Here is a 13550-nt window from a genome sequence, read left to right on the forward strand (position 1 = left end):
CACGGGGGGGCGGGGCGGGCGGACCCCAGCCACTCCCAGGGCTGCTGCAGCAGGGGCTGTGGTGAGCAGAAGAAATGGGGTGAGGGGGGCTGCCACCCACCCCTAGCACCATGAAGAGCCCAGTGCCACCCCTACTGCAGTCCCAGGAATGGCAGACACCACCTACTTGCAGCCACTGGGCTGTGCCGCGCCCCTCTCCCCACCCCTTCCCTGGCCCCAGCCTCATTCCCTCCCTCCCTCCCTCATGGCCCTGGGAATGCTTCCCTATCAGTTTCATTGTAAACTGGGCTCGCTTTATGCAAATTCGATTTATGTGCCGGTCTCTGGGAACGCATCTACCACATAAATCAAGGGAAACCTGTACTAAAGCAGAGTGCAGTACAGGCAGTTACTGCACCATGAGCACGGTGCATGGTCAGATTTCACCTCTACATTGCTGTAGCAATACACTCTACCGGGGCAGCGTGCTGCTACGGTGACATAGCTGGTGATCATGTATAGACCTACACAATTGCTACGTCGCTGCAGCGTGCAATACAGTGACATAGCACATCACTATGTCACCATAGGGAAATGTGTAGATGCGCCCAATGCGCAGCAAAGGTTACCTCTAGACCTCATGGCAGGGGAGAGAGCAAAAGTGTCTAAGCAGGACATATAAAACAATAAATATGACCCTAAACCTGGACTCTCACTCCATGTGATAGACTGCTCTGTGCATGTCCTTTCACAGCATCTGATGAAGTGAGTTCCAGCTTGTGAAAGCTTATGCATCTCTGATTTAGTTAGTCTATAAGGTGCAACTCTGTCCTGCCTTCTGCCCAAGCAAAGCAAATATTAAATTAAGGGCAATGGAGCTACTCGGGTGGATAAAATTCTGCACGTGCTGAAGGCTTTGCAGGATTCAGTCACATCTATGGGCTTTAAATTGGGGCTATGAGAGAGGAAGGGAATGTTAATAGCCAGAGTGAAGAGGCAGTGGAAGGTACTATGGTTTCTTCAGATTTCCTTACCACAAGGGCTCTTCCCCTGATAAGGTACCTTGTCTCAATAATTAGGTCAGTATTTTGTAAAACTGAACAGCACCCCACAGTTAAGAAATAATTTATATTATCCAGACTCGGGTACAGCAGTATAACTTCTCCAATGACTATTTGGTGGCAAGGAAAATAATGTCCATGACAAGACATCATGCTGCAATTTCTTTTCTTCTCTGTCAGATAACGTGTGACTGTAGCCCCCAGGAAAAAACAGAAAGTGCTGGAAAGGGGGACAAAGACCAAATTTCCTTGAGCCTGGAATCTCCTGGCAAACTGAGAATTGCTTTCATGCATGAAACTGGTTTCTTTTTAAATGCTTTAAATTTTCCTAATATAAAATAAATAGGAAAGGTAAGAAATCAATGCAGAGAAAATCTTTTAAGGTATCTCTTTAATAAGTTCCTGGTTTTATTTCAACAAGTTATTTAAAACACACCATTATGTTGGAAAGCACTATTTACAATCAAGCAAATATTTTTGATCTAGAGGCAAAAAATCAGACTTCCTTATAGCTCACAGGCAAACTAACTGTCAGACTGCATTTAGGCTGCATGGGAGAAGCAATTAAACTTTCTGGAGTAACATAGCTAGAGATGATGGAAATCACCAACCAAGGCAAGTAGGTCACATTAGCAGCTCAACTGCTCAGGATGACAGGTTCCATGGAGAATGGATTGAAAACACAGCAATGACAGCACTTATTGTTACAACTGCATTTCAGAGGCTGAATGTAAACAGAAGAAAGGCAAAGAACAAGTTGTGGAAAGTTGGCAGAAAGCCCAAGAATTAGTTGTGCATATTGAGGGAGGAAAAGCCAAGCTCCTTGGGTAATGGGACTGGCTGGAAGGGCAAACTTAGAACTGCTTTCTCCTGTTTCTTTCTACTGCGATGAGAGAAACCGGAATCTGTTGTATATAAACCAAAATATGCCTGACTCATATTGCATGTTTCTCCTACAAATAAAAACAAACCAAGCAAGGTCCCAGGTACTGACAAAGCCTCTTGAGCTAAAGAACAGTATTTTTGGTTCTTTCTGTATATGTAGGTGGTCTTGTATATTGAACACTGGACAAATGAGTCTGTCAAGCAGCAAATCAGTCAAAAAATTGGAACCTGTGAACCATTGTTGAAGGTTGAGAGACAAAGGAAGCTGCAGTGGTTTGGTCACATGATGAGAAGGCTGGACACATTTGCGAACACCATAATGCAGGTGTTGCGCAGTGGAGGGAAAAAGAAAAAAAAAGGTAGACCCAAGGGCCGCATCCATGAGAGCGAGCACATGCCTGTTGCAGCATCTCAAACAGTTTGAGGCACTGCCAGAGGTATGACATGAACAAAAAAAAAAAAATGTTCCCCACACTGCAACTATGCAGCACATACTCTAAGTTTGATATCAGGAAATCCTGGTATCAAAAGAAAACATGCCAGAAAAAGTGGCTCAGGGCGTGCTCCTGGAGTGTGCCCTGAAGCAACTGGAGGCTGGGTCCTCCAAAGAGATGCTCTAGGACCTGGCCAGAATGTCACTATGCCTGCCCCATGCCCTTGCTGCTCACCGTGCTGGAGGAAATAGATGCAGGGCAAGGCTGCCAGTAGTGGCTAGGACCCAGGCTCTGTTCTCAGTAAGCAGGGACCGTGTGGGTCCCCCACTTGCCCCCTCCACAGTGCGTAGTGACCCACCCCCCAGCAGCAGCAGCAGCATGTCACTCATGTCCCGCTGTATGCCACGTGGAGGTAGGAGCTGGCCCAGCTCAATGGCACACCTCTGCCTGCAGTGCCGGGAACCCTGAGTGGCAGGAAAAGCCAGCCTGGATCTGCCCAAAGGTGCATGCCAGTGGGCTGGGATGGCTCTGTGCTCCATGTGTAGCGCCTGGGCCTCAGGCAGCACCATGTGCTGTTGGGGACCTCTGCGTGTAGCAGGCCATGAGTGATGCAAGGGCCTGTGGCTAGCTACTGCTGCTTTGAGGGGGCCTGTGTGCCATGAGGAGGGCAGGTAGGGAGCCCACTCCTCCCACACAGTCCCCCCACAGCCCAGTTCCTTTTACAATCTCTCCCCACAATCCACCCACAAACTCTACACCCTCACACACAAACCCCACACCCACCAACCCCCCCCATACTCACAAACCATGCTCCCCCCCCAAATCCCACACCCACAAAACCAGCCATGCCTCCACCCACAAATCCAACCCCCACAAATCCCACAACCCCTCTCACAAATCCCCACGTGCACAAACTTCCCCCACAAACCCCTAACCCTCACCCATATAGCCACCCACAACCCCACCATATACCCACCCACAACCCCCCACAATTCACCCACAAGCCCCATACCCCCCCTTACAAGCTTCATACCCCCCACAAACTTCACCCCCAAAACCCCATACCCACCTCTACCCCCCACAAACCTCCCAAATCCCCCACAACACTAGGATCCCTGCTGGTAAGGCAAGTGGCAGAACCTGGACAGAGGAGCCTGCCCAGGGCCAGCATGGGGGACTCAGCTGGAGGGCAGATGAGGTGGCTGACCTCCTGGTCATTTGGGGCCAGAAGGACATACTTCAGAAGTTCAAAGCAGGCTACCGCAATGAGCACACCTTCCGGGTGATAGCTACACAGATGGCAGAGCGGGGGCACCAGAAGAGATGACAGCAGTGCCACACGAAGGCCAACTGTGCAGTCATAGCCCATTGGTAGCTGGCCCAGAGGTGCAGGAAGCTCTGCTACAGTGCCCATACCACAGCTCAGATGGCCATGAGGTCCCCATCTGGGTCTAGCAGGTGTGCAGATCCTGTTGCAGGTGGCAGCAGGTCACAGCTAGGCAGCAGGCCCCATTGCCAGACTGTTGCAGTGGGTAGAGGGTGCAGGGGCCACTCTAGGTTAGGACTGCTTCAGCAGTCCAGCTAATGCAAGGGATAGTGTCCCAAGATACCAACTGGCTGGAACCTCAGAAGCTCCTGAGGGCACATATCCCTGAGCTGCTCACCAGGGCAACTTTTTATACTACCTCTAGCTTCCCCTGGCTGAAGATCCAGGAGGAACTGGGCAGGGTCAGTTTACCCCAAGTGGCACAATTTGCCCCATGCCAAAGTGCATGTTCAGGCACATGTGCTGAGGCGCAGATCTCCAGCACAAATTTGTGCCAGTGCTACTTAAGCTGCTGCAAGTGCACATGCCTGCATGTGTGGATGCACCCAAGAAGAACTGGGGAACCAATATTAAGGACTGTTCAAGGCTTCAACTGACAGTGCACAAAGCTAGCCAAACACAGGGCAAAGTGAAGGAGGGTTGTTACAGCATCTAAGGTGCTGCAGCCCCAGTCACAGCAGCCTTGGGACTGACCTGACCTGAGGTTGTAATTAATCTTCAATCAGATGTGTTACTTTACTGAACATGGACACTGTTTGGCTCCCAGGAAGAAAGACTGAACTCCAGTTGGACTTGTCCCTCTGAAATGGGTGCCGAAGAAAAAACCTATTACAAGTGCTTCTGAAGGAGAGGGGGTAAGGTAATGTTTTTGGGATGGCTCTATATGCAGAATAGACCTACCTATACAATTGTTATTATAGTCCTGGGAATTAATTTAGTAAACTATTTTTCAGGATCTCTACTGTGCTTCACTGAAAGCTCATCTTCCAGATAAGAACATGATGCTATAAAAGAGGATGATATTTTATTACTCCCTTTTGCTCTGTCTTGCTCCTTATTTCCTGGAATCAGCAATGGTTGCTTCTTTTATGTGGAGAATCTAATATATTTTAAGTATTGTCCACAGCCACTGACTTGGTTGTCAGTATTAAAATCAGAAGAATGGTTTTGTTGAGAGCAGATTTCTGTCTAAACTATAGCAACATGCTGCATTTTGTATATACTGTATGAATAATTGTGGTATATCAAAATGTGTTTATTTAACTATCTGTGATAAATGAGGGTGTTTTGAATGATCAGTCACTACATCACAAAACCAAATTTCAAAGGTCAGATTGCTTTATTCCAATATCCCATATCTCATTTGGATTTTTTTTTTCCTTTCCGTCTCTCTCAGTGGTGTGCTCCAAAGAGAAAATGCATCTTTTTTTTTTTTTTTTTTTTTAAACAGTCTTCATTATTTGGTGTATTTTGACTCTTGATGTAGGCCGCTTAAAGAATATTTTTTTAAACTGGTATAATTTCTGTTTGAACTTTTAAATTCTTGAGCCCTTGAGCACTTTATTTCCAGTTTTCAAACACACATAGATTAACTTGTTTTCTCAACTTGTAAAGATAAAAAAAAAAAACCCAAAACAAAAAACAAAACAAAACAAAAGCTTTGTATTTATAATCCCCAATCCTTTCTTTTACTATTGCTTCTTAGATCCACCCTGTTTTCTGTTTCAGAGTGCTGACAATGTACAGGTTTGTTGAAAAGCTAAATTCCTTGCAACTTAACTGCCATTAAGACAGTAATACTGCTATAACATAATCTTGTTATGAAGTAGGATCGGACTGGAGCCTTAAATAGCCCACTTGTAGCCTGAAACATCTTGTGCAATGGATGTATGTATGTATAACTGGGCACAAGCAACCAAGTTTTAAATGTTTACAAGACACTCCTGACTCACAGGCTTTTTGCCCTCTCCTTTAATGGGAATGGGAAGATGTGTCCTGTCAGCTCTTGTTTCTAATAGATATGAAAATGGAAATGTTAAACTGTGCTGTTGATTACTCCCTATATGACCACAGCTTTTGAAGTCAGTTCCCTAGTCCACAATATACGTATTTAAACTGATAGAAATGCTAATACCACATGTGGTACCAGAAAATGCCATTTCATTTACTGATATTCCTTTTTGTTTTTAAATTTACTTACTGATGGGGTTAACTACATTGCTTATTAAAACAATAGAAAAAGAGGGCTGGAAAGCACATCATCTAGTCCAGGGGTGTCAAACCCTGTGCCTGCAGGCTGGGTCACAGGATCCAGGGCCCCATTGGACATGGCTGTCAGTGGCAAGGGGGGCAAGTGAGGGCTGCTGCTGCTGCTTAGCCATGGCCATTTGCTGTGCTATTGCCACTTTGGCAGCAGTTGCTTGGGCTGGTTCTACTGCCTCTATCACTGGCCTTGCCACTGCTGCTGCCACAACATGCCTTGCAGATCTAGCCTGCAAGGAGCCCTGGGGTTTGGATGTAGCCCATGGCATAGGGTAAATTTGACATACTTGATCTAGCCTAAAGGTGGACAAACTGTGGCATGTGTGTGTGTGTGTAGCAGTCTCATACCCGACCCACTTCTGCACTGAGGCATGGATGGCCCAGCTGAGCTAAGCCAGCTGTCATTGCACTGACTGGAAGAGCCCCATTGGTTGGCTTGAAGCCTAGGGGCAACAGGCCAAAGATGGGCTGGAAGACAAGGAGGGGTAGATTGCATGCCGAGACACCAGAACAGGTCTGGATGCTCTCTCTGCTGCCAGAGTACCCAGAGAAGAGCTGGATACTCTCCCCACTGCCAGGGTGCCCATAGAAGTGTTGGATGCTTTCTCCACCAGAGAGGAAGCCAGCCACCTTCCCCATGGCCAGAACACTTGGGGGAAAAAATCAGATGCTTTCCCCGCTGCTGGAGTAGCTGGGACTCAGCAACACAAGGCTGGGGAGTGCCCTACCTTGGATGTGGCAGACTACTGCCCGGGAGCCTGCACCAAAGGACCCAAGTCAGGTAGGACAAGGCAAGTGCAGCCCAGGGGAGCATGAAGGGTGAGCCAAGGGAACAGCCACTGTGGAGAGCCTTTTGGGCATGGTGGGCCCAGCAGGTGCACCTTCAGACTAGAAGCGCCCCAGCAGGAGGTTGGTAGGAGAGTGGGCCTTGCTCGGGTGATGGTCATGGCAGGACAGAGCCATACCTGGCCTAGCACCAGAGCAAGAAGTCCCACACAAAGATGGCAACCCACCAGGAGGTATAGGGGCCCAACGGTAGGTGAAAGAGTTTGGGACCTTGTGTGCCCCTGGTCCATGCCCCAGGAAGGGGGAAGCTCAGTGTTACAGGGCATTATTGCTCTACCTGGCCACCAGGTCTGAACAATTTTGAGTTACATTACCTGTTTAGTTCCAGTTTTGTGAAGATAAAAGACAGTGGCAAGATTCTTGTGGATTTAATCCACATTGAACACCTAGCAGAGAAGGCAAGGCCACATTGCCACTTGATTCATCATCAGGGCTGCCTCCAACACCTGAGTAGAAAGGGGTGGGGTGTAGGGGAAGAAGAGCCCCACAGAAGTTATGCCAATATGGTCACATCTGGACCACCAGGGAACCATTTATACTACTCCCAAGCCCATGAAGGTTCACTTAGCAGAAACAACAAAGTTGTGGCAAGAAAATAGGCCATTTGCAATGTGACCCAAGAGGACAGGATGCACCCGAGACCTGTTGGCAACCATGTTGGGTCTGAGAATGCCACAGTGGCAGATACAGCAGGGAGCAGAAAGCAGAACAGCAGTTCAGACAGAGCACAAAGCAGGGAGCAGAAAGCAGAGCAGCATACTGGGCAAGGAAAGGGGATCAAAGTGGCATTCAGAAAGAGTTCAGAGCTAATTTGTAGAGCACCTGCTAAAAAAGTTGGCCCCCAATAGTCTAGCCCAACCTTCAGTAACCTAACTGGTAGTGTGACCACCCTCAAAAGTAGTAACTGCCATTGGCGCTACAGTAGTCAGTACTGCCCCATCCATCGTGGCTGATCAGGGCATGGAACTGCCCTGCCAAGAATTTTGTTAACTCCTGGCTCAGGGCAGGTGTGGCAGGTCCGCACCCCACTCACCACGCCGCCAGGCTCCAGGTGGCCAGTCTGCATGCAGGCGCTCCAACGGCCTGCAGCCGGAAGTGGGATCATGGATTGGGTCGGCTACTCAAGGATCCTGGGACAAAAGGAGCTGGGCAACCACAGGGGGGGAGCAGGAAGGAGGGAGCACCTGTGGCGCCTCCAGATACCTTCCCTGCAGCCAGCATGGGCCAGCAGAGCTGCAATCTGATGGACCACATGGGCAGCATGGCAGCCCCAACTGCAGCAGGGAAATCTGAGCTCTCATTTCTTAAAGGAATGGAGTCCACCCAAACCAGAGGTGTCCCACACAGACCAGACCGAGGAAAGAAAGGGCCTGGGCTTCAGCAGAGGGGTAGTCACCCATGGAGCCAGGGGCTCAGAACCCACCAAGACCTTACCCACACTGGACGTGGTCCACAGGCACATGCAGGGTGGCTGGGGCAGGACGGAGGTGGCCCAAGATGCACCGGCAGGGCCCGCCAGGGAAGCGAACTCACCAGGGAGCAGGCTACTGAACCCTCAATGCTGACTTGCCTTCAGGCCCTGAGACCCAGAGTTGGACAATGCCAGGCCCCTAGGGGAAGCAAGGGAGTGGGAAGTCACCCCATAGGGTGCTATTAGAGGTGGCTGGGGGACAGCCAATTCAGAGCCCAGTGCTCTTGGGGTCATAGTCCTGACACAGGAGTTACATGACAGTTGCATGGTGGATCCCACACTTAGGGGAGGAATTACCAAAGAAGAGCCACCCAACATGGTGAGCATCATTGCTCTGCTTGCCCTCACCCCGGGAAGAATTTCAGTTCTAGTATTGTTTGTTTTCTGATAAGAGACACCTATACCACCAGCTGGGTAAGCGGGGCAGAGACAGACTGCCCAGAAGGAGCAGACAGTGCCTGCAGCACATCCGGATCCCATCAAGACCTAGGCCAGACACCCAAGTGCAATGGGGTGGAGTGAAGGGGAGGTAAGGAGCCCCACAGAAGAAGCACTGGTTGAGGCGTCCAGGGTTTGGAAGACACTGAACAGCATCATCCAGTGGAACCTCAAGTAACATCAAGTCATAAAAGGTGAGTATAGACCCTGGTGCAGAATGCTTAGGTGGGCAGAGCAGGCCAGCAGCAATGGTGAGCACAGACCTGCCACAGCAGGATCATCCTTGTCTAAACCATCCCAGCCAAGTGTTTCTCTAGCCTGCACTTAAAAACTTCCACTGATGGAGACTCCACAGCCTCTCTTGGTAATCTGTTCCAGTCCTTAATCACCCTCAGACCTAGAAAGTCCTTCCTAATATTTAACCTAAATCTCCCTTGTTACTGTTTAAGCCCATTTATTTCTTGTTCAGCTCTGAACACTTACAGCATTATTTTGGCACACATTCTTGGTTTTCCTTATCAAAGTGTTTTAAGTCTTAGTTCCACTGAAAACTAGACTCTCTCTAGTAGCTGCAGTCATATACAAAATAATACAAAAGATCTTTTCAGATTATCTTTTCCCTGCCTTATTCAGGAAGACAATTGTAAAACATCCAACCCTTGTCTATGTACGATCCTCCAACTCATTTTCTATTTCACACAAATCTTGCTGGTCAGATAAAGAATTCTGCTTATGAGGCAGAAAATCCATTGAAGATAGCAGATCAACCCTCAGAGTAATACTTCTCATTATCAACAGGAACAGATGAATTTTTGTGAAGTTGCATCATATAAGATCTGACCCAAGGGTGTATTTTGATTGGACAAAGCAATGATGGTATAATCTACTTTCTTAACATAACGATGACAACATGCATGATTATGAACTTTTAACAGAAAATACAGGAGAGATTGCCATTTTGTAGGTGCAGACAGTTTCATCTTTGCAGATGTATCTTTTTCTTTGGGAAATGTTTTGCATCAATTTCAAATTCACTGGATGATCTAAATAAACATGCTTATCAGTTCCATGCAAAGAATTATACATAACTTTTCATTGGATCTCATTTAGTGCTACTCTGAGTGTTTTCTGTTTCTCTAACATCACTTTATGATTAAAAGGTTTTGAAGTCTTCAAATTATCATGAAAGGAAGAATAGTACAACATTTCATGGCATATAGCTTGGTGGGGTCAGCTGACAACTTTAAAAGGTGTACATGTCTAAAAAACCAACAACAACAACAAATTTTTCTTGTCTTTGTTTTCTTCTGGGGAAGAAGTGGAAAGGAAGAATGGTCTTTACCTATGGATATGCCGTGGTGTCAACAAGAGGTAACTATGAGATCTAAAACAGAGTTATTAGAAAAGAGGATCATTGGACCATCATTTGGGGGTTGCCAGGGACTGATGATCACTACCTGCTTATATTAAGAAGGCAAAAAGAAAATGATCCCAACCTTTGCTGCTGCCGAAAAGCTAATTTCCCAACACTAAGGACAATTATAAGTAACTTGATTGGGAAGAAACTTTTAGATTAAAAAAAAAAAAAAAAAATGAATACAAATTCAGAGTTCTTTAAGGGGAGTTAATTAGATGGTCAAAAGGCCACAGTCCCACAAATCAGGAGAATAAATGTTGAAAAGTTTGTGCTGGATCAGTTTTGAAGTAAAGGCAGCAATTAGAAACAAAAAGAGAAATATGTAATGGAAAGATGGGGAAATTGATAACAAGCAATACAAATTAGTTCATTTGTGTAATAATGTTGATGTCTGTGCTGTCAGAGGGATTGCAGATTATTAGTAATTTACTGAAACTCATTTTTCCATGTGTCCCACAGCAGGAGCTAAATTATTTGCTTAGGGTCATAGAGGAAGTCAATGGCATGTCAGGGAATTGCACCTCAGTTTTCCAAGCTAGTACCTTTACCACCAGGCCACCATTCCTCACTATCATTGTAACTTAGTAGAAAAATCAGCAAGGGCAGCCAAACACAGCAGGGAAAAGTCCCTTCTTTCAGACAGCCCCAGGGGTGGGGCTGGGCTGGGCTAGGCTGCATCAGTCCAGCCCTGACTGAGCAACATGTAGCAGGCTTACATTTCAGGGCTTGGGTTGAGTCCCAGGCTTGAAATACTGCTGTTTTGATTGGTGGAACCCATCCATCAATCAGGAGGCAGAAAGGGAGATAAAATTATGCTCTTTTCCTGAGGGGAGGGGGAGAGGAGCTTACCTGGACCTGATTGAAGGCTGCAAACTGTCAGGTCCAGAAGACTTCAAGGGCAGAGCCCTGGAGTGTATAAAAGGAGCTGCATGCCCAGCATGAGGGAGATGCATCAGGAAAAGAGAAGAAAGAAGAGCGGGGCTTAGAAGAGCTGAGGAGAGTTGCTCAGCAAGGCGAAGCGGTAGCCCAGGAAGAGCCCCTGAAGACTTCTATCAGCAGGGAGCTGCGGACAGCTCCAGCAGTTAGGCTCTCAGTGCACAGCACAGCGCATGGTGTCCAGACCCTGGGAGCTGCATGAGGCAGCTTGGGTCTGCCACCTCTGGTGTGCGGCCAGAAACATGGTGCACAAGCCGGTGCACAGAGCAGGATCTTTGGAGCCCCTTGGGCAGCTTAGGTTCACAACCCCCTGCATGAGGCTAGGAGCTCGGTGCAGGAGGTGCTGCATGGAGGGTAAGAGACCCTGGGAGCTGCTTGAGGTGGCTTGGGACAGCAGCTCAGTGCAGATGACGCTGCCCAGAAGGTCCAGGAGCAGACCAAGCCCTAGTGCTGCACAAGGCTGTCCAGGCCTCCAACCCCTAGCACTGCACAAGGCTGTCCAGGCCTCCAACCCCTAGCACAAGGTGAAGCACCCACTGCACGCAGTGGTGCATGTGGCTCTAAGCCAGGCTGGCAGCAGCAAAGTCAGGTGGCAGGAAAGAGCTTGACCTGGAGAATGAGAGGCAACCCTCCAGGACTGTGGAGTAGTAAGTTACCTTGGAGAGAGGATCCCAACAGGGGAGGGACCCCCCAGGGTTGTGAAGGGGCACCATGTGGGCCACTCCTGGGTGATAGCGGGGGAGCTTAGGAATCTTTGGGGTCTTCCTCTCCTTTTCTTCCCTGCCACTTCTTTCTTGTAGTGGTACCTTGGGAGTGGGGTCCCTGCCCTGTAAGGGCACCCAGATAGTCTAAGGATTGCTGGTTATGCTTGTAGACTGTGCCTTATGGTTCATGTGAATATGTTGAAGTAATAGTTTGTATATTAATAGTTATAAGGTTGCCAAATCAATATCCTTTGTTCTGGGTTGTTCTATGGTTCACCTGTATTTTTAAATAATAATTTTGTGTGTGTGTGTGTGTGTGTGTGTGTGTGTGTGTGTGTGTGTGTGTGTGTGTACACACACACATGCACACTATATATGGTATAGGGTTTATTGTTTTGTAAATTTGTACATATATCTATATAATTAATGTCCTTACCCTTCAATGGTTTTGTTGTAGTAATACATTTGCATATAGTTAAGTAATTATTGACTGGGCCTGACTCTATAGGGGATGGAGGTGGCCGCTGGGCTGTTGTGTCTCTCCATAGCACACCACCCACCCTGCCAATAAATCCCTCAGTTGGAGAGGGGAGTACATACCCATGTACACCCAGGCTAGAAACATATTAACCCTAGGGAACATAAGTTCCTTAAGGTGCTCCAAAGTGGAGCGCCTTCATCTGATCCTTCATTTGATGAGAGTTAATTTGTTGCGAAAACATTCTGCAGCTGTGCACATGTATCATGGCATGGCTGGAGAGATCTTTTAGAGGGACTGATTACATGACAAATGTAACTTCTATCTGCACCCTTAGTAACAAGACATGCAGACTATGCTAACAAAATGGGAAACTGTCTCCAAAGGGAGTTGACTCTGAAATGGATCAAGGAGTCATAGTAAGTAATCAACATGAGCTTGTAGTGCAATGTGGTGGCAAAAAGGGCTAAAAGGAATCTTTGAATGGATGTACAGGGGAGTAGTAAGCCGTAGTAAAGAGGTGATTTTACCTCTGTGTGCATCTTTAATTAATCCAAAACTGGATAGCTGTAGGGACTGCAGTGCTTTCCCTGTTTTTAAAAATGGATTCTGGGAACTGAAAAGGGTGCAGAGTCACAGAAATTATTCAGAAACTGAAGAAAAAGCCTTATGGCAGTGATTCTCAACCAGAGTGCTCTGGTACCCTGGGGCCCCATGAGAGCTGTTTAAGGGTGCCATGGAGTGCAAGATAAGCACATGGTCATCCCTGCCCAGCTTCTATGCCAGGAGATAAGCCCTGTAATAAATAATGTTTTAGAAATGGGGTAGGGGTGTAGGTTGTAACCATGTTGGTCTAAGGACATAAGCAGACAAGGTTCCTTGGGTGAATCTGATATCTTTTATTAGACCAACCCAAATAGTTAGAGAATAGTTATTAAGCAAGCTTTTGGGTTAAAAAACCCTTTGTCAGGCTAAGGAAGTTTCAGCAGGTGGTGTGTGCGCTCTTCCTGGATGGAATGAAAAGTCATTAGAAATGGGGTGCCATTCAACTCACAAAAGCTATGGAGGGTGTCTGAACTCTAAAAAAGCTTGAGAATTACTGGCTTAAGAAACTTAGGCCATGTCCACAGGGTACATTTCTGTGTTTGGTAGCAGTTCCCTCAAGTTTGCCACATTGATATACCTAGACTGCCTCATAAACTAGAGCGTTACTGCCTCCATCTGGGTGGTGCTACAGGCAAGCTAAATAGTAAAGGTGGGGGGAACTAACTGGCACTGGCACTCAGATGTGCTAAGTAACCTGCCCAAAGTG

General features: G+C 47.3%; 1 protein-coding gene and 1 long non-coding RNA gene across 4 annotated transcripts in view; one reads left to right on the forward strand and one right to left on the reverse strand.

Moving 5' to 3' along the window:
- RAB21 (RAB21, member RAS oncogene family) overlaps positions 1 to 3728 on the reverse strand; it is a 22075-nt gene extending 18347 nt beyond the window's left edge. Inside the window, exon 1 of the mRNA XM_006026253.3 lies at positions 3598 to 3728. Within this exon, the coding sequence (XP_006026315.1) occupies positions 3598 to 3728 (131 nt within the window). The remainder of the gene's footprint in view (positions 1 to 3597) is intronic.
- Positions 3729 to 8534: 4806 nt separating this feature from the next.
- LOC112550705 overlaps positions 8535 to 13550 on the forward strand; it is a 41709-nt gene continuing 36693 nt past the window's right edge. For 2 of the 3 annotated variants that reach the window (XR_003094669.1, XR_003094670.1), the window contains exons 1-2: positions 8535 to 8897; positions 10020 to 10074. This is a non-coding gene — a long non-coding RNA (uncharacterized LOC112550705). The remainder of the gene's footprint in view (positions 8898 to 10019; positions 10075 to 13550) is intronic. The other variant, XR_003094668.1, reaches the window with a different exon arrangement.

The sequence above is a fragment of the Alligator sinensis genome, unplaced genomic scaffold (genome assembly GCF_000455745.1).
Source record: "Alligator sinensis unplaced genomic scaffold, ASM45574v1 scaffold1021_1, whole genome shotgun sequence".
NCBI lineage: Eukaryota > Metazoa > Chordata > Crocodylia > Alligatoridae > Alligator > Alligator sinensis.